General features: G+C 44.5%; 1 protein-coding gene across 2 annotated transcripts in view; it reads left to right on the plus strand.

The window, feature by feature from the left end:
- Nucleotides 1-21680, plus strand: part of SARNP (SAP domain containing ribonucleoprotein) — a 57319-nt gene that overhangs the window by 2659 nt on the left and 32980 nt on the right. Inside the window, exons 4-9 of one of the 2 annotated variants that reach the window (XM_065419311.1) lie at nt 3774-3841; nt 7242-7293; nt 10847-10920; nt 11946-11974; nt 12608-12633; nt 14058-14126. In XM_065419311.1, the coding sequence (XP_065275383.1) occupies nt 3774-3841; nt 7242-7293; nt 10847-10920; nt 11946-11974; nt 12608-12633; nt 14058-14126 (318 nt within the window). The remainder of the gene's footprint in view (nt 1-3773; nt 3842-7241; nt 7294-10846; nt 10921-11945; nt 11975-12607; nt 12634-14057; nt 14127-21680) is intronic. The other variant, XM_065419312.1, reaches the window with a different exon arrangement.

The raw sequence follows: 21680 nt of genomic DNA on the forward strand, positions 1-21680 counted from the left end.
GGCTACAACCCACTTCTTCGGATGCATATAGAGTGAAACATATGTGCCACAAGTACTCCTGCTCTTTTTGCGGATACAGACTAACACGGCTGCTACTCTGAAACCTGTAGTGTATTTGACATTGTTACTAATGGGGTTTCTTGGGGACTGCATAATCTTGGTATGTGGCTTACATTACAGAATTGGACTCTTTTAATAGTAACCCTAAGTATGAAGTAAACTGAGTTAGTTTTAGGCCTCACTCACTGAAGAGCAGATCTTATCAACTGGAAAATATTGTGCTTAAGAAAAGCACCTGGTTTTTGTGTTTTTACATAGTGCTGTAAAAGTGAGTGGACACGGGCATAGCCAGATTGCCTGAAGAAGTGAGCCTCAAAACGAAGGACTTGCACTCCGAGAGAGAACAAAGAGCTCAACCCTGGGGGGACCAGTTAGTGTTAGGAAAACTAGTCTCTTTAGGTATTTTTATCTACCCCCAAATGTGCTGGGTTTGGATCATACATGTTGTGTATGCTCTCTTTGCCAGCTACCTCGCTGTGAGAAGGTAGGATATTGTAAACTTGAGAATGTTCTCATCCCAAGCACGTTTCCTATGTCCTCAGAAAATGTGGGTTTTTTTATTAAGTATTAGCCTTGTCAAAACAAATATAACCCACAAATAGATATACATAAAATAAATCCTTTATCCTAACACTTACGAAACCTGCTAAGACTTCATAAAAAGACCCAGCATAAATAATAAGGTCCTTGAGTTTACCCACAAGCCCAGAGGAAAAGTAGAGCCAAAAAATTTTTTGCCAATGACATCTAGGTTAAATTCGGACCTGACATATCCAGGTGTATCTCTGCTGAAGTCCAAAGTTGCATCTTTGTATGTAATCTCTAGATTTGGCCCCATGTCTGTGTTTTTAAATACATTGCGATTTAGTTGTTTGTTGTTGCACTTTGTTTTCAGTGTCTATAGAATTTTTGTTACTCTTAATACTATAAATTCAGTTGGAAGAAAAGCTCTAATCCTGCAAACACGTACGAAACTTTACTCATGTGAGTGGTCTTCAGTGTTGCAGAATCTTGTCCCAAAATACTGCTGTATGGAGAAGCCAGGGTAAATCTTAGCCCCTTATATCGTTCACTCAAAAAAATTAATCGCGATTAAAAAAATTAATCATGGTTAATCGCAGTTTTAATCGCACTGTTAAACAATAGAATACCAATTGAAATTTAATAAATATTTTTGATGTTTTTCTACTTTTTTGAAATATATTGATTTCAATTGCAATAGAGAATACAAAGTGTACAGTACTCGCTTTATATTATTATTATTACAAATATTTGCACTGTAAAAATGATAAACAAAATAAATAGTATTTTTCAATTCACCTCATACAAATACCGTATTGCAATCTCTTTATTGTTAAAGCGCAACTTACAAATGTAGATTTTTTTTGTTGTTGTTGGTTATGTAACTGCACTCAAAACCAAAACAATGTAAAACTTTAGAGCCTGCAAATCCACTCGGTCCTACTTCTTGTTCAGCCAATCGCTAAGAGAAACAAGTTTGTTTACATTTACGGGAGATAATGCTGCCCACTTCTAATTTACAATGTCACCCGAAAGTGAGAACAGACGTTCGGATGGCACTTTTGTAGCTGGCATTGCAAGGTACGGTATTTACGTGCCATATATGCTAAACATGTCCATGCTGATGACGCTTGTTAAATAATGTGTTAATTAAATTTGTGACTGAACTCCTTGGGGGAGAATTGTAAGTCTCCTGCTCTGCTTTTTACCTGCATTCTGCCATATATTTCATGTTATAGTCGTCTCGGATGATGACCCAGCACATGTTGTTCATTTTAAGAACACTTGCACTGCAGATTTGACAAAATGCAAAGAAGGTACCAATGTGAGATTTCTAAAGATAACTACAGCACTTGACCCAAGGTTTAAGAATCTGAAGTGCCTTCCAAAATCTGATTGGGATGGGGTGTGGAGCATGCTTTCAGAAGTCTTAAAAGAGCAACACTGCGATGCGGAAACGACAGAACCTGAACCACCAAAAAAGAAAATCAACCTTCTGCTGGTGGCATCTGACTCTCATGATGAAAATGAACATGCGTTGGTCTGCACTGTTTTGGATCGTTATTGAGCAGAACCCGTCATCATCATGGACGCATGTCCTCTGGAATGGTGGTTGAAGCATGAAGAGGCATATGAATATTTAGTGCATGTGGCAACGCCGGCTACAACAGTGCCATGCAAATGCCTGTTCTCGCTTTCAGGTGACGTAAACAAGAAGTGGGCAGCATTATCTCCTGCAAATGTAAACAAACTTGTTTGTCTGAGCGATTGGCTGAACAAGAAGTAGGACTGAGTGGACTTGTAGGCTCTAAAGTTTTCCATTGTTTTGTTTTTGAATGCAGTTATTTTTTGTACATAATTCTACATTTGTAAGTTCAACTTTCATGATAGAGATTGCACTACAATACTTGTATTAAGTGAATTGAAAAATACCATTTTTTATTTTTACAGTGCAAATATTTATAATACAAAATAAATATAAAGTGAGTACTGCACACTTTGTATTCTGTGTTGTAACTGAAATCAATATATTTGAAAATGTGGAAAACATCCAAAAATATTTATATAAATAGTATTCTATTGTTTAACAGCGCAATTAATCACGATTAATTTTTTTAATTGCTTGACAGCCGTATAATTTGCAAAATAAATACCCAGAATATAAAATCCAGGCGTTTATATTAACACTGTATGATAAATACAGATGGCTATAGTGACTACATTATGGGGTAAGCGCTAAGTATTGCCTTTTATGTAAAGCTTTCAGCTGTTTCCCAATGTATTTATCCTCACAGCACCCTCCATACAGTAGGGTTGTCTGTAGTATTATCACTGTTTTTACAGATGAGGAAGGTGAGGTAGAGGTAAAGTGACTTGCCTCGATCACTAAGGAAGACGGTTTCAGAACCAAAGCTAGAGTCCGGCTTTGCAACGTCTACGGAAGGTCAGCAGTCTGGCCCTGGGCTCTGATGACTAGACTGCAGCCCCCTCTAATAAATACTAACAAGGCTTTTGCAACAGACCGTTATCCCACCGCGAGGTGCTTATTGGCCAGGCCGCACAGACTTCTGGGGAAGCAGTTTGTGCTGTCCTCTGAGTACTCTGAGGAGAGGACAGCAGTGAGATTGCAGAATGTCCATGTGGGATGGCAGCCCAGCGATTTCTGTCTCTTTCTTTCTGCATCAGGAGGAGTCTTAAAGTACATTAAACTGGGTAGATAGGTTCACTGTTGGGCCTCTTAACCTTTAGAGAGACTCTTTCCTCAGGTGTTACTAGGGGCAGCTGATGAGATGTTGCAGCTGACAGCCCTCTGGTTTAAAATCAGATAGGTTTGGGGACATGGGGCTCTCAGGTTAATTTTCTCCTTGGTTTGCCAGAGTCCGAGATGGTTGACCTTCAGTAGACGTTGCAAAGCCTGTCTCTTTTCCCAGGGACTGGGTGGAAAGGGAAAGTGAGATCTGATGTGCAGAGATTCAGGGGGAGAAGGGTGCACTGATTGGGGACATTTCTCCATTTGAATTCTATATGTAATGTGGAAAAAACTTGTTTCCAAGCACCTAGAGCTCTGGGTAGATGTTTTTAAACAATCAAAATCTGTAAGTGTTGACAGTGTTCCCCTCCAATGCCTCTTCCTTCCATTCAGTTGACTGGAGTATTAACCTCACCCACTTTCTCAACTAATTGAATTGCAGGAAGAAGAACAGAAACCGGTAGAGCCTCCTGCTAAAGAGGAAGAACCTCCTGAAAAATCAGCTGATGTGTACGTTTCTGGGGAATGCACGGTTGTAACTGAGGGGCGTATGTCTGGGTGTGGAGACAGTAGCCCTGTATGAGCACTCACTAGTTCCATAGCACCTGCTTCAAAGGAGTTGAAATCTACAAAGACAAGTATCATAGTTGTGTGTGTGTGTGGAGGGGGCCTAGTGGAATAAACATCAGGTGTGCAATACCTTGGACTGCCTGGAATCACAGGTTCACATCCCAGCAGGGTAGGCTCTGCCCCTCATTCGTCCCTGGCAGATAAACTGACTTCCAAGCAGTTTAGTCTGTAGATCTTTTGGAGGAAACTTTGAAAAGCAAGGCCCTGTCTGCCCTGTGTGGTCACCAAACGTCCCTGACACCTTCTGTGAGGGCAGAATTCTGGCCTGGTGTCCTTGGCCTCACCTTGCTGTTGGACTGGCTACTGCAGTCCACCTCAGAGGGGGCTGCATTTCAGGGGAGCTGTGTATAGTTTGTGAAGGATTTGGGGATGAAAGATACTATAGAAATGTGAAATATTCATCTGATTTCCAGTCAGTTGGCCTAGTTGTCCTCTTCCTTCTCTTGTGACAGTGTCTATGCTGTATATTTGCCATTCGCTCAGGTGACCCGCAGTGACGTGGAGTCGGATGGAAGAGGATGAGACTAGTAAATTAGTCTCCTCACTTTTGCATCATGCCAGCAAGTCACAGCACAGGATGTCTCTTTCCATGCTTTTTTCCTTTCATTGTGGTTCCTAAGCATTTGCTTCTATAGCTCTGAGTTGAGTTTCCTTATTAATCCACAGACAGTTGTTTGCTGGATGCCGGGGGCGTGATTTAGCAGTTACTGCAGATATAGAAGCACAGGGTTTAGTGCCAGAAGGGAAATAAGAAATTAGCCTGCGGTTTTTGGTTTTGTTTGGCTCTGAGAAGATGCATCATGTCTGTGCAAAGAGAGACCCTCTTTCAGATGAACTGAATGGTGGCGTATCAGAGGGGTAGCCGTGTTAGTCTGGATCTGTAAAAAGTAACAGAGTCCTGTGGCACCTTATAGACTAACAGACGTATTGGAGCATGAGCTTTCGTGGGTGAATACCCACTTCGTCAGACGCATGTGAATGGTGGAGGTTAAACCCCAGTGCATTACTGGTAGCAAATACCTGCAACACTGGTGATGCTTTTCTCTGCAAAGCCCTTTGCTGCTAACCCTCACCACTCCTTGGCAGGCAAGGAAGTATTTATCCCCCTTATTTCTGTCAGATGGCAAACTGGGGAGCAGAGAGGTAAAGTGACTTGGCCAGGACCACAACAGGAGTCGTTGTCCCTGCTTCGATTGGCATTCAGGACTTTTCCTCCCGGTCCTCTGTGTAGCCCTCACCTCTTGCGACAGGAGGGTGTTTCCAGCCAGTGCTTTGCTGTCCTCCATTGCCAGTTACTGTGTTCAAGTAGTCAACGTGAGCTTGGTAATGTTGCCCTCTTGACATTCAATCCTGTGCTGTGGGTCAGAACAAAGCCTCACTTAAGCCATCAGGATAGCACATAAGCGGTGCATAGGCCTGGTCCTGGCCCTCTGCGTAAGTGTGAATTTCACCTTAATTGCCTACATTCATGCTCACGCCTGGGCTGTTGGGAGTACCTGAAGGAAGCTGCAGCAGTGGGAATGAAGAGCTCTTTAGAGCATCGAAATGAGAGTATAGCACAGCACATTAGCTTGTGGGCGCATGTGAGTAATATAGTTCAGGTGAAACCATGTTCTGGGGCCCCTTCATCTCAGCTGTAGACACTGGCCCAGCTGTAAGATAAAGGTCTTGTAAGGAGAAAGGGACAATTCCTCGTGTCCCAACCCACATCCCCCATAACCATAAATCAGGTTCTAATGTCCTTGGCTGCCTGGGAGCTCTGGCTGAGTGTGTCATAGCTGCGTATTTGCCTGCATGATTGCCGCCTTACCAGTACTTAAATTGTTACTATGAAAGAGATGAGAGAGAACCAAACTCTCTGATGTACAACTGTCTGCTAAGGAGATAGAACTGCTTCAAGCTAATTTGAGTTCAGTACTTAATTTTGGACAGCAGGGGGCGTCCTTTATCTGCGTCCCAAACAAGTAGCTCCTGTGGAGGCTGGAGAGTAACAAGTCCTGGTTCCTGTTCAGAATTGCTTCCTGTGAAAGTGTAATTAAACCATTACTACCTTTCAGGGCATAAAATGGGAAAACTGTCCAGGAATCTGGAACAAAGGCAGCACATTTCTCTAAATGGGAGACCTTAATGAGGCTGGTTATGACCCACTGGTTTATGGGAGTTGTTTGGGGGAGGAGGATGCTGTTTCTTTTACCCTGGGAACTTCCGAACTTTGTCTTTTCCTCCTTTGTTTTCTCCCTCAAACCTCAGCCCTATTTTCAGAGCATAAACTTTGGAGCACGCCCACTCCATTATATTTGTTTGGTCACGTTGCTGGTCTTCACTGTAGCCAACTGTGCATTGTTAAAGAAGCGTGCATTTGAAATATCACCAGAGCTGAGGAAGCTGGTGCTGACCTGGTGAAAGTAACCGGTGGCCGTGCCGTGAACTAGAACAGAGCAATCCTTTGTAAACGAATAGCTGTAAAGGAATAAAGCTCTACAGGGCACACAGTCCAGGCTTTGGCCTTCTGATGGGAGCTGAACATCACTGTTGAGAGCCTCTGGGAAATAGCGATAGGTTATCCTTGGGTGTGTGGAAGACGTGTGATACTTTGCATTTCTGTATCACCTTTCAAGCAAGCTTCTCAGAGTGCTGTGTGCACGCTGGTTAATCCTCACCTCCCCGCTGTGACTTGGGGAGCATCAACACTTTCCTCAGCGCTGGAGAGACTTCTTCCCTCTCGAGGCTGCATTGGTAACAGAGCTGGGAGGAGAACCCAAGAGTTCTTGACCCCATGGATCTTCTCTGGCAACTAGGCCACGCTTCCTGTCAGAGCCCCTGATGGAATCTAGGAGTCCTGACTGCCAGAGCCCACCCCCACCCCACTAGTCACACTAGGTAGGACCCATGGGGCCTGACTGTCAAGCTGTGGCCTCACCAAGAGAGTACTTCCCTCTCTGTCTTACCCCAACCTTGGGTAAGGATTGTACTTCCATACCTCATGTTCTCTTTGGTACCTAGCGCCACGCTTACAGAGGCTTGTCTTGTAAGGGGCTGGAGAGGCGTTGGTGTCCTAGGGGTGTTGGCTGAGGGTGCTTTCGTTCTGTAGACCATGAACCCAGTGATGGTTGAGATGTGTTGGTTATACTTACAGAGGTGGAGGGAGGCAACCCAGTATATCTGCTACTGGGACATATTATTTTAAACTAATAGGAATTCTCTGGTTGGAAATTAGATTGGTGAGTGTAGGTTCCTGGCTCTGATCCATTCTCTTTCCTCCCCCCCCCCCATCTTCTAGGGATGCAGAAAAGAAAGTGGTGAAAATAACATCAGAAATACCACAGATGGAGGTAAGGTTCCTGTCGCCACCCCATCCCTTCCCTCCTTTTAGGGGTATCTGTTTAACCTGTGTGTGTGTGTTTCACATTTGGGGATCCCTCCCTTAAGTTTCTTATCCGTGTTTCCATTGTAAACCGTGCTAGGTTTTTTAGGGCTTTATATTGTGATTCTGAGTTGCTTTAGGCAGCAGATTGTCTTTAAGAGATGTCGAGCTCTTGGTGCATTTCATTTTGACACCAGATTTTAAGGTCTGCTCCTGTCAATCGTCTGTCAGCGTATGTCACTTTCCTTTCTTCCTGTCTCATTTCTACGACTTTATTCCTTCTTGCCAGCAATCATCACAAGCCACGCATCAGTGCCACCTGTCTCGCAGCAGCAAGCTAAATTCATCCCTAGCTTGTAACTGTATTGCAGTCAGTGATGAACTTAGTCCATGGCGTCCTCTGATGTGAGTTGGCTGAAGGGATTGCTAGAGAGGAACTCAGACAGGCCTACCTCCATTATCACATGGGCTATGTAAGCTGCATCTTTGTTCCTGATGTCTCTAAAGCCCTATCACTGAACTGCCATTCCCAGCTCTGTTAGGCTGATATCCTGGATTCCTCGAGACCTGTCAAACTGGAGAAGATAGAGCCCTGCTGAGAATACGCTGTAGGGAATAATCCTGTTTGGGATGAACTGATCAGTTAACAGATTCTCATCTTTACCTTTTATGATCCTCTCTCTTCTTTTATGCTTAATTGTCTTCTTTAAAATACACACACCAGAAGCAACTGATGCAGTCCCCTGTGGAAACTGCAAAATTGTTCAGTCTCCAAAACCCATTCTGCTTCCTCTAATGCTTTTTTCTGTCTTGATTTTTTTTCTCTTGTTCTCCATAACTCAAGAGTTGGTATGAAAACACGATTGGTCTCTCCTTGCTGTTCAGCCACCACCTTGAAGTTATAATCTTCTGTTTGACATGAACAGCTCCACAGCAACCAGGGGTGATGTCTGAAAGGGAGGATTATGACTTCAGCTGGGGGAGCAATGAAGAGAAATACGTAAAAATTGATCTGAGGTGGAGCCAGAACAAATCACGAAGGAGTGTCGTCTTCCACTCTTTGTGGGATGCCTTTGTCATTAGCTGCTTAAACAGCTCATTAAATGCCTTCGCTGACATCATACCTACAGCCTTGTTTTCAGTTCCAAACTCCGCCAAGACCCATTCACAAAGAAAACACATTTTTGTTATGTAAATTAGTTTCATGTACCTTTTTAATCAAGGTATGTAGACACCTACTGGAGTAGATGTGTGTACAATGGCATCCCACTGACGTTTCCAGGACTCCTGGGTTCTAGTCCCAGCTCAGCCACTGACTTGCCATGTGACCTCTAGGGCAAGTCATTTCACCTTCCTGGGCCTCATTGGTTCAAGCGGAATGAAATGCAAGTGTAAAGTAAGAGCATAAGTAAATCACATTTTTTAAAATTCTGTTTTAATACCATAAGGAGCTTAGTGTTACAAAGGTTTAGTAAGTAGTTAAGAACATAAGAATTGCCTGGATCAGACCACTGTTCCATCTAGTCCAATATCCTACCCCCAGCAGTGTCCAATACTAGCCCTTTCAGTGGTAGGTGCAAAAATCTGCAGATAAACTGCCCCCTCCTAGCCCATAATACTCAGGCTGGCGTGTACCCAGAAGCAGGAGGGTGTATAGACCTTCCAAAGCTCTTGTCTGTGGTTATAGTGTTCGCTATAACAACTCTGGATAGTCTTGTTGTTCATATAAATGGCCAATCCTTTTCTGAATCTCGCTAAGCTTTTGGCCTGAATTCTACCTTGGGGCCATGAGTTCAGCAGGCTAATGCACGAACAAATATTTCGTTATCAATTTTAAACATGTTCCCTTTGTTTCGTTAAACACACTCTTGTTCTTGTGCTATGGGAGAGGGTGAGTTGCAGAGCTTGGTCTAACTTCTCTAGACCATGATTTTGTATACCTCTGACTGCATCCCTCCCATATTGCTCTCTTCGTGAAGGTAAACAGTCCGTCTTTTCAGTCTCTTTTCACATAGAAGTTTGTTCCATGCTTGACAATAGTCAAGGGAATGGTTACTGCAGCTACTTTTAGTCCGAGTAACTAAGAAATTCCCAGTTGCTCTTAGCTGTAAAGCACCAAATCAACTTTTATGGTCTTGTATAAATAATAATAATAATAATAAGGCACTGAAGGCTGATCAAATTTCTTTCCTCCTTTTAAGTATAAAAATACTTAAAGGGTTATAAATAAGTATGTGTGTGTATGACCACACACGCACCCCTGTGCTTTCAACACTTCCATCCTTCGCTCCTTTCCAAGGCAGACTGCATCTTGGTCTGTGGGGAAAGGATGGCAGACTGGGTCCTTCCTGTGGTGAATTTCAGCATTAATCGTATTTTCACTGCTAAGTGATAAACTCCACTTGAAAGGCTGAGCCAGCTGTGTGAATTGTGCTGGTCACCCGCAGAAAGACTTGTTCTAAGATTTAAGGAACAAATCTCTTTTTTTGAAAGAACCCTTCTTTTCAAGCGTATTTCTCCTTTTTGTTTCACTTTAAAAAAAAAAAAATTCTTGTTTGCCTTTTTTTGCAAATCAGCTGAGGCTGGATAATGTCCTGGTTTCTTCCTGCCGCCGGAGGGCAAGTCACAGTTGCTCCCTTTGCAGTCGGTGCGAGGGCTGATGCTGCTTTGCCTTTTGGCACAAGATTCTCCCCGGATGAGATGCGCAAGGTTCTGTCTCCCCGGCTTGGCATGCCAGTCTTCTGCACAGCAGCAGATTTGTATTGTACTAATTTGAAAAAGAAAAAAGTCCATCCTTTTGCCTCTGGGTCAGTGTGCTAATCTGTCTCTCCTTTGGCAATTCCCTTTCCATACAGGTGTTTAATAAGTACCCTCTGCTCAGATTTAAAGTTGGGGAGCTGCAGGTGCCCAGGACTTCACGGGAGAAAAGCTTTCTCTAGGATTAGATAGATTTTTATTATGCTGTTCATCACTGCCATAGAAATAAAGGAGAGCTACATTGCTAGGCCTGTATCCCGAAGTTTAAGGGATGGCCATGATACAGACCATGTAAATAGCAACTCTCTCCCACTGGCTGTGGGATGAGGGCAGAGCTGATCAGCTGCAGGTCTCTGCTCTAATGATCTGTTAAGGCAGATCTCAGATGATTTTGTGACAATTTTACACACCTTTTGTATGGTTTTCCCTTCTGTAGTGCCTTCTCTCCAAGGATCTCCAGTCCTCACAATGAGGATGGGAAATAGCTCTGTTTTAAGCGGGGAGGGGAAACTGAGGCATAAAGAGGTGGTGAAACTTGCTCAGTCATGGTGAGTTTCTGGCAGAACTGGGGATGGAGCCCAGGAACTCTGATCTCTGTCTTTAAATGCTAGGCCCCAAATTAAGAGTGGGCTCTTGGCCTCCTAGCGCTTTGGTAATGCTTTCTTGGGAATTGAATGCAGGCATCCCTGGTTTGAGATGTGCCCCTGAACTGGCTGCCAGTGTGGCTAGATTAAGTCTTGTCCTTTTTCTTCTCCCTGTTTCAGAGAATGCAGAAACGGGCTGAGAGATTCAATGTCCCCGTGAGCTTGGAGAGTAAGAAGGCGGCGCGAGCAGCTCGGTAAGTCTCTGCTTGGAGCACTGTCACCCTTTTTTGATTGGTGGAAAACTCCTAGACTCTTGTCTCATTGACAGGCTATACTGATATGGATCCTCGCCACAGCTCTGTGTGTGGGGATCTGGGGCAGCGTTGGGGATTGAAAGTGTCTGGATTTTTGAGGTGCATGTAAGGAGGAGGTGAAGGCTGCTTCTTAACTGTATTGCCTTTCGGAAAGCTGCTTACCTGAGTTTCTGGAAGGCTTTGCCCACTTTGTAGTCCTTGTTGCTTGCCTAAGCATCTCTTGTCCTAGCACATCAAAGCACTTGTCAAGTATTAACAATTGAAACCTCACAGCCCCAACACTGCTCCCCGCCCCCCGGAGAGGGACGTGGTTTTTATCACCATTTACAGCTGGGGAAACTGAGTCTTGGGAAGGGGCTTGGCTAGGGTCATTATTGGCAGAGCTCAGAATGCAAGGTGGGAGTCCTAGAGCAGAAGCCTGGGCATTCACTGCTAGGTAACATTGCCTGCCTGCCCTCCTGAGTGTCACAGGTGGCTAAGGCAGGGGAAGATGGTGCTCAAAAGATGAGGCGAGTGTTTGGTATTCAGCACCTGGACTACACTTTTAAACCTGATTTGCTAGCTCCGGCACAGCATGCTTCATGTATGTAATCTGTGTCACTTACCTTGATCCTAAAATACCAGGAAACCGATGCTGCCTACTCCCCGTGATGTAGAATAACAAAGGGAAAGGTGGTTATTGAGGGGCTTTGCAGCTGCTTGTATGGAACAATGGTGCTGATGCTAGCTCAGGAGAGATTTCCATTTTTCAAAATAAATACAGCAGTGATCACTACAGTAGTAGCATTAACTGGAAGCCAGTGTTGCCGGTTAATCCCACCCAAAGACCAATTTGTCTCAAGTGCTCTCATGAAGAATTTTTGAAGGAAACGCTCCTGCTACCTCTTATGCTTGGCGAGTCAGACACTTTCCTACCTTATATTGCAGCTCTGAGTCTCTGACAAAACTCTATTTACTTTCTACAGGTTTGGTATGTCCACAGCTTCAACTAAAGGTAAGCAAGTCAAGTAGAGCTAATCTGCAGAATTAACCCTTCTGCAAATATTTAACACTTCCTATACAGAAAAAGCCAAATGGGACTTCGTGTGCTTCCAACTGCTTGTGTCCCTTTCCCTAGAGATCACCAGAATCAGTGGGCTGGAAGAACACAGGACAGGAAATGGAAATGCATTGTCTTTGTCCTTTTTCAGAGTGGCTCCGAGCTACCCTAGTCCAGTAGACACGAACAGCTAGATTTTTGTACAGCGCCCAGCTGCCATGAGCAATCAGTGGGACCTGGGCTACCTTTAAAAATACCACTCCTAATTGTCAAAGCTCTCAGCTACCTCACAAGAAGCCCATCTGTATTTTTACAGATGGGGAAACAGAATCAGGGATGAAGTGACTTATCTCTCAGGTTGCGCAGCGAGACAGTGTCAGAGCCAGGATTAAAATGGACTTCAATTCCTGGCTCTCACTTGTGTTTAGCTCGCTAGAACATGAGGGATACCCAGCTAGTTCTGTTCAATCATGATCCAGTGGAAATTGCTTAAACTACATCTTTGCCAAGGGGGTCAGAGAACTCTGTTTTAAAACTGTTCTTGCCATTTCTGATCACTAACTGTGTCCTCCCCTTCCCCAATCTCAGGTCTGTCTGCAGACAGCAAGCCTACGGTAAGGAATGCTTATTGCTTATAATTATAGCTGATCATGCCCTTTAATCACAATACCAAAAGTGTTTAGCTTGTTCAGACAAGTTTTCATCCCCAGGAGTAAATAGTAAACCCCCAAAACAAACCAGGTAGGATATGCATGAGGTTGCTTAAGGTTATACGGGCATTAAGTTTGCTAGGACCCCCTCCTCTGTGCAATATTTGGCTGCCTCTCTCAGCTGACCGCACTCCTGGATAAGCTGGTTTTAGAACTAAATGCCTGAAGGAATAAAGGCAAATATTTTATTAATATTGCATGCGAGCTTCCCACTTGTGTGCCTGGTGTTCTGTCTTTGCCCTTTTTGCTTGAATTGATTTATGCATTGCTCCAGGAACCTAGATTCTGTACAGCCTGCTATTTTTCTACAGTAAATGACCCTTCCTTTCTAATGTCCAAATGGTGCACTATTCTACCTCCGATTTCAACTGGCAATGTAAGGTATTAAAATACATGGAGAGCTGAGAGTTCTGAGCAGACTGGGCAGCCCGCTTAGTACCTTTCTGCTTGATCATGGTGAATTATTGGTGCAAAATGCAACAGAAAGCTAATTTAAGCAAGTTTTGGGTCTAATCACGGTTTCTCTTGTGCAGAGTGTTTTTGGAAGATGTTTTGCAAATACTGCTTAGAAGTAGGCTAGTGTCAGGGACCCCATTTTCTTCCATGGCACCACATACTGTAGAAGACTTGTCGCTGAAAGCCAAAACTGGGCTTCATTAGACTGTGGGATACTTCCCCCAAGGGAAACCCTATTGCTTGTGACCTGGGCAAAGCCAGGGGCTTGACTAGATGTGTCCTAGTAGTTCCTGAAGAGTAAGAATGAAACAGTGGTTACTGAAAACGACAGGAGTTGGAGAGAGATGGCTGGTTTGGTTGTTTGTCTGAGAGGCAGTAAGTTTCCTTCCATTGTGTTAATTGTATCTGGCTGCTGAAGGAAGAGTACTAAGTTCATTTGATTTACAGTTTAAAAAAAAAAAAGAGGAATCTGTTGAACGAGCTGGTCCTTCAGTGGGAGAATTCACCATCTGTAGCATTGTCCTTTGGGCTAATACTTGAGCTTTAAGAGATGCCCATTAATGAAACTTGGGAGCAGAATACAGCTCTCTGAAAGTTCTTGGCTGCTTCATTTGGGGCACTGTTTTCTTCCCCTCTGTAGCTGACAGGTGTCGCTGCTGAGTCTGCCGACCTAGCACAGAGAGGGAGTGCTCACAGGAGTGTCATTCGCTCGACCAGGTTTTCCACAGACCCATCAGAATGGGCCGCTCTCTATCCAGGGACCCTTCTCACGAGCTGCCCTCTCCCAACCACAGTTGGTCTTTTAGTTTTCCTAATCTTACAGTTCAAGTGACAATGACTTAAACGTTAAACTGTTTCCTGTGTCTTTGTAGGTAAACATGGATAAATTAAAGGAAAGGGCTCAAAGATTTGGTTTGAATGTCTCTTCAGTCTCCAAGAAGGTAAGGTGCATTGGCCTCTAGGACACTGTCTGCACCTACAGATTAGCACAGTGCTCAGAATAGTGAAAGTTCTAAGTTGTCTTGCTTCCTGAGATTTTCACCTTCTGTCACTGATACAGCGCTCCATGCACCACGCCACAAGAGGACTCTTGTCAGCGTCGTTTTCCTTACCCCCGTCCTTTCCTCTCTTTGTTTGGCTGTAATTTTGTTGGTTTTGAGGAAGCCTGACTGCTGGTGGATAGAGGGCTTCCTTCCAGGGGCTGTCAAGATAAACTCTTCATAAAATATTACAAGTGGGAAGGAGAGACAGTTGAGGAGGCTTTATAACTGGATTGTTTTCAGGCATTTGGCTTGTGTTGTATAGGTGGATAGACCTGATCGGCCCTCACAACTGATCTTTTTCCCCAAGGTAATGACTTCCTCTGGGATGAGAGGCTCCAGAGCTCAGTTTGAAAAGTGTCTCAAAACTGTAATTCATCAAATGATTGAAAATGCCGGACAGAGCTCTAGGTCCCCTTAGCCATCAGGTTCAAAGACTCGTGTATGTGTGCAGGATTTGACTGCGCGCGTCTGCTTGGAAATACAGCGAACGAAGCACAATTCCACCTTGCCTGGAGAGACTGGATCTTTTTGGTGACAGGATGTTGAGTGAGCTGGGAAGGGCAATATAAATGTCAGGAGGGAGAGGAAGAGCGTGGGAGCACAGGCATCGTCGCCAGTACAATAATCCCCCGCGTAAAAATGTTCTGCAGTAGGAGAGATTAAAATGGACAGGGGAAAAGAGATCCATCTAGTCCTGTTTGAGGGAGACAGATAGAAAAGAGAGGGATCAGTAATACCCTCTTACAGCAGCTTGGATCACAAAACATCACACAGGAATAACCTTCTCCTCCTCTGGGATGAAGTGCAGCCATGATTTACCAGTGCACAACAACACTGCACAATGCTTTAGGACAGGAAGTGAAGAAAAATCTTGTCCATTTGCAACGGCTGTGCTAGTGGGGTTTGGAAACCCTTCTTCTCTCTTTGAAAGAGCGTAAGGGGATGGGTTTGTCCTCTTCCCTCCACCACTGAGATATAACCCCCACTTCTCCCATGGGGTTTGTACCGTGGACATTTTAATGCATCCATTTCTTCAGCAAGTCAGAGTGAAATGCCAGGCTCTGCAAATGTGGAGCCAGGAAGTTCAGTGATGTAGAAAATAACTGGTGTTGGAGACCACTGTTCCTCCCCCACACATCCCTTTGGGGGTGGAGGAATCAGGCAAGTGCATTAAAGCTGGAATATGTGGAAGGGCAGGTCAGGGTGAGAGGCTGCTCAAACATCATTAACCCTGTCACAAGGAACTGTCGTTTTTCAGGAAGGATATATCCGTGTCAGCGTTCATGGCTACAGCTTGCTTTGGGTGGAATAGTAGATCTGGGGCTTTGTAATAAGTCAGCATTTCTGAGAGGGCCTTCAATGATTTACTCTTTTTGCTCCAGAATCTTGGAGATCCAAAGCAGCCAAGTGCTGCCCCTGAGCTGAAGGGAGTGCTTTACAAACACAAATGCCAGGCTAAGTTCATTAATGAACTGATCCCTTTCTACAGATGGCGGCGTACCAGGGTGGGGAAACGACATGCCCAAGGTCACAAATCCATGGCAGAGTTAGGTCTAGCATCCAGTTTGCCTGACTTCCAAATGCCGTCCTTGTGCCTTTTACAAAGCAAGGTGTCCAGCAGTAACGGCAGCCTTTGCAGTGCTATGTCGTTTGTTTGTTTGTTTCTGTTCTATCAGGAAGCTGAGTTCATCGGCTTAGCAGTGGCTTCTCCCACTGAGCGGAACGCTCACATTCCTGTGAGGAATATTATTGGTTACTTTAATTAGCCTGTAGTATTGTGCTGCCCACCTGGGTGTTCTTTATAGCTTTTCATTACAGAGGAGCCTGGCAGTTGCTAATGTTTACATGTGCCGTGGCAGGTTTTTATACCCTGCTTAGCAGCAAAAACTTTACAATAAACCATTGTCTCCACGGAGCCACACTTCATTTCTATTCAGATTGGTTTGGAAGAAGGGAGGGCCGGGGGGGGAGAGAATCATTGCTTAAGGGGGATTTCAGACCTGCTGAGAGCTGCATTAGTGGCTGAGAACTCATCTGTAGCTTTGAACCCCCTGACTAGCCCTCCAGGGTGAAATCTTTCAAGTTTAAAATCCTCTTCCGCTCCACCTAAAGGGGAGGAAAGGCCCCAGTAGTTCAGAAGGGTCCTAGCAGGGAAAGGTTGATTTTGGCAGAACAGAGGGCAGGTGCTTGCTTGTGTCTTGGCGGTACAGGCCCACCAAATTAATGTTTAAAATAAAACCAAGCAAGCGTTTATCTCCCCCTAGTACTAACCCCCCCCATCCTCTCTTGTGAAGTCTCCTGTTAAAACACACTCGCTCTGACCTGAAGCTACCATCCCTTGACTCCTCCTTACCCCATACACACATTTGTAAATTTCCCTCTCCCTCTAACGCTGAGAGCTCTTGGCTCCCCGGGGGCCGGAGTTATAGCTGCATGTTTTATAGGTAGGCTTCGTGGTAGTTTGTGATGCAGAAGCATTTCTCCAAGGCGTTGGTTTGCTTTTTTTCTATAAAATAGCCTCGTAAGTCTCCTGCTGAGAGTGTTGCCACCAAATGGAAAGTCAAAGCTCTAGGGATAACATAAAAGCCCAAAGCCCCCCCCCATGCCCTGCATTGCATTATCAAATACCTTTCCCTATCTGCGCAGATGACCAAAGTAATTGGCTTTTATGTTTCTCCTTTAATGTGGAGGTCTCAAACTGCCTTACAGACAGTTGGCTGATTAACCCTCAGCCCCATGGATGTTGAGATCAGAGAGATGAAGTGACTGCTTCGAGGTCATACACTAAATTGGGGCAGTATTGCGAATCGAATCCAGGAGTCCTGAATCCCAGTTCCCTACTCTAAGCACTAGAAACACTCCCTCCCAGAGCTGTGAATGGAAAAAAGGAGTCTTGACTCCAAGTCTCTTTAACCACAATGAGGGGTGTGTGTGTGTGTACACACATTACTCAGTGATACCACATGTGGGAATGGTTGTCCATGGTACAGAGAGTACTGTGGTGTCCAAAACACCAGGTTGTGATGACATCAAGTGAGTTAGGCTGGAAGAGGCCAGTTGCAATGAAGAGCGATTCTATGTATTCTACATGTCTTCGAGATGATATGGTCAGCTGGGGTTAGAGTGGGGAAAACTGGGAGGCAGGACTTCTGGGGTCCATTCTTGGCACTGACACTCAGGTAAATTGCTTCACCTTTCTGTGTCTGTTTCCCTATCTGTAAAATGGAGTGAGGACCTGGCCATCTCCTATGGCTATTGTGACGCTTGGGTAATGCCTGTGCAGTGCTTTGAGAGCTCCATAGACATGCCAGCTTGGTTATTAGTCAGCAGTGATGGCAGGTTGCACGTTTTGGTGGAGAAAGTCCTCTTTCTGGCTAGGAAGAGTTAAATAAAAATTAACGTGGCTACCAGTCACTGCTCTGGCTTAATTCTCTTTAATAAGGATTTGTTTTACAGGTGGCAGATGAGAATTATTGCACTCATCGTTTGAGATTAGGTGGACAGAGCTGGCAGGCTGATTATTTCATGTGATATTGAGGGAGAGCCGGGGTCAGGAGCCCAGCAGAAAGTTTGTGTGTGTACAAAATATCTAAATGAGAGAGAGAAAACAATTGGCTTAATTGTTTGGCTCCCAGCGAGCTTATAATAACGTGCTGAGGAGGAATCCTTTTCCTGCCTGCAGTCTTTCCAAGCACCCCCGCCAACGCCGGATGTGAAAATATTAACCACCAAAGAAGCGGAAAAATGCTTATGTTGGCAGATCAGGAAGGAGAAAACTCCCTGAAAAAGAAGCCCCTTCTAGCTACCCACTAGGGATTTATATTTAATATATAATAAGACCAGCTTGGTGCTCTGTGATGTTGCTGGTAATTGCAAATGGCTTATGCTGAGCTAGGATGGTGAAAGGTCATGAACTTCACGTCAGTATTCAATCTGAGACTTCCTAAACCCTCCATCAGTTTAGGTATCATGTGAAGCTTCCTCCAGACCTCTCATATGGAGACAGCTATAAATCCACAAAGCTCAGTCTTCTGGAGCTCTGTAGTTGGTACAAGAGAGATTAGGACTGGTTCTTGGCTTGTTTTAACAGCAGGCTCCATTCTCGGTTATATGTCTTGTTTTTTAAACTTTCTGTGGACTCTCCAGTTGCCTCCTAGATCTAAAACATGAGCAGAGGCAAGCAAGGTCTTCCTGGCCATCCCTTCACACAATCACAACCCTGTTGGCCCAGGAGCCTTCTCCTCTGCAGCATCTGGAGTAGTCTTAAGGGACTCTCAGATGACACCTGAAAACATCCCTTCTATCTTCTTCACACCTCTTAATTACTTCTTAACACACCTCCCTTCACTATTGTTTTTGCCCTCTGTAGTGCCTTGTGGTACAGTTTGTATAAAAGGTGCTACGGGAGAGTATATTCACTCTGTGCGTGCACACATACGTACGTACATACATAAGCACATCCCTGCACCATTGTGGTGCTTGGATCCATATAATAACTTGTGTATATCCTGCACCTTTGAGCACCTCCCCAGTGTTCTGCCTACTTTCTCTTCCCCACCTGGACTGCTTTGAATATTCCAAACGTCTGAGCAGCTTCTTACAGCTGGGAGTTCTTAAAAATCAGCCTGCCACAGAGAGGTTTTTCTCCTCAGAGGTTCAGCATGGTCACTGTTCAATCCTAGACCACTACAAGGTATCTGGTACTTTGTGACAAGGTGGGGCTACAAACTGGAGCTCTGCCTTTAGAAAGGAAAGATTTTCAGGGGGATGCACAGTATTTTTTTCCTAGATCTGAAACTCCTGTGATACTGGCTGTTTCAATCTTATTATTTTTACGTATTTAAAAAGAGTTGCTCTGGGTAATTTGTAGAGGATTTTCTGTTTCCCTCCGTGTTATGTATAGTTGGACTAACAGTAACTAAGGCATCGAGATTTACAGGTGCGGGGAATTACAAAAAGTTCCGTTTAAAAAACAAAACAAAATTCTAAAACATTTGAAAAATCTTTTGCTGTAACACACAGTAGGTAGGTAAAGTGTTTTGGTGTGGTGTGGCATAGAAATCTTGTGAGCCCTCATTTGGGTTCACCTGCACAACTTGTCTTCATTGTTTGAGAGTGATTTGGAAGAGTCCCAAATTCATGCTGCTAAAACCCTTTATATTACATCATTACAGATATTAAAAAAGGAACCTCTGCTATCTACAGTGTCTAGGCATCAGGGAATATCTCTGTACATAGCCTGAGAGCCCAGTAATGGCCCTCAACATCTTCTGATGCCACTAGAGCCCGGCCAGTGCAGCAGTGCGTCTATGTAGTTAGCTCTTGCATGTTGTAGACATTGAGTAAACGTCGTCCCTTGGACCCAGTTGTGCCTTCGACTTAAGATGGGTCACTCTATAAGGCAAAATATGAATGTGGGGATACCACTTCCTAAATTAGGGCTTATGGCTACACTTAATAGTTGCAGATTGTCTCTGAATTTTTTTGAGCATATATATACTATGCACTAATATTTGGAAGCCTTAATTTCCATGTTTGTTTCAGAAAAAGCTTGGATAGAATACCTACATGACTCAGTGTTCAACTGTGTGTGTGTCTGAGAGAGTCACACACATGTACGCATCACAGTATCTAGCAGTCTGGTATGTTTGTCCTCCTTGCTGCTCCTCCTTCCCCTGTCCCCTTAAAAACCGACCTCCCCATTTTCTAACTTGAGTAGCTGTGAGTGCAGGCCTGTTGGGTTAGGGTAATGGGAAGTGACAAGGTGAAGAATAGTGCTGCCAGTCCTGGAGATTTTAACACAAGGGTGCAGTAAGCTAGACTGCCTCCTCCCCCGCCCACTGGGTTGCTGGGAGAAGGAGTTTCTCTACCTAATGGCCTGTTCATGGCTGCGTTGATGGCACAGGCTGCACGGCTAAAGGAGGGCAGTGAGTGTGAAAAATGGATTTGTTTTCCCTCCTGTAATAAGAATGCTTTCTAGTCTTTTACTTAACACTCCTGTCTCTCCCCTCTTGCATGCCCCCTCGGCTCCTTGGTCTCAATACGTAGATGATTGTATTTCCTAATCGTAGCCCCTGTCTGTGTTATCATTAGCTTTCTGTGACAAAGACCTGATTTGAAACTGGACTCAGGAATGGTGGGGAGGGGGAAATTTCTATTTTCACATATTGGTTTGCTGCTAAGTTCAGTGCCAGACCACCTCTTGACAAAGGCCAGTGAGAAAGCTGTCTCATGCAGACTAATAGTGTGCTGAAAAAGAAATGCACACTCTGATCTGGGCTGCTTAAGAATAGGGCAGGGCAGCACTGCTCAGGATGTAGGCATGAGAAGGAATAACTCAGTAGAGCTAGCATACACATGGATAATGTACTGGTTTGCCTGAGAAAGAAACCCAAATCCTAGTGGGGCTTAGTGAAACCAGTAAGTGCCTAGGTGCAAGGTGAATGTAAAGAGTAAAAAGATACTTATAGCTGATTTTTCTCATAAAAATAGCAGTCTCACAAAAGGGCTTTGGGGAGGGAGTGAAGCAGTATATTAAACTGGCAATGAGCACAGGGGAGAACTACAACTTGCTGGGGGAAACAGAGGTAGATCAGTGGTACCCCTGGTAAATTTCACACCGGTCCTGAGCCCATGTATCCTGGCTGGAACATAGTGGAACCATAGAGGGAGATTTATGGTAAGTGATGAGTCCTCACGTGTCTCCCATTGAAAGCAAATAGGGAAGTTTGTGAAATCCAGCAGCTTATCCCCTGGAGGATTTTCAAGAGCTCCAAACTGGAGGGAATAGAATCCAGGGATAGGGATTGTAAGAAGGGACCTCATTGAAAGCTCCAGTTGGCGGGGGGGAGTGAAGGCTGTGTGTGCTCCATTGATTATATGAGCTACTGTCCAATCAGCTTTACCCAGAGTAGTTGATACATGAACTAAACTACCAAGAGCTCCCACCAGAGACCTTAAAAAAAACATGTCAGCAGGTGTTTGGAGGAGATGTGCTTTGGGTGACAGCTGCCTTAACAAGAGGCCCAGACTGGCTTCCTGGTTCATTCACCCTAAGGTGCTGAGCCCCTGCAACCTCCCGTCTTATCAGGCTCTAAAGTGTCACTTCCCATAACATGGGTTATGTAAGGATGGTCTTATCAAAGCAGATTTCTCAGTTCCATATTGTTTGAACTACCCAACAGGTGTTTAAAAAATGGCTACCCAGCCCAAACTGAGCCTGACCACTGTTTTCCAGCATGGTTATTCCTAATGCCCTGGTTTGGAGGTGTTTGTTTTCAAGTCCACAGTCTTAGCCTCTAGTTTATAGCAAGGTTTATAGTATAACTTATTACTGTTAGATGTGGAGACAAAAGCATCTTAAAGCTGTGCTAGACTAATGTGGGTTTGATGCTGTTATGAGCCTGCAAGCATGCAGTTTAATTCCTCTGTCGAGAGCAGAATAAAAGGGGC

This window comes from Emys orbicularis, chromosome 19 (assembly GCF_028017835.1).
Source record: "Emys orbicularis isolate rEmyOrb1 chromosome 19, rEmyOrb1.hap1, whole genome shotgun sequence".
Taxonomy (NCBI): domain Eukaryota; kingdom Metazoa; phylum Chordata; order Testudines; family Emydidae; genus Emys; species Emys orbicularis.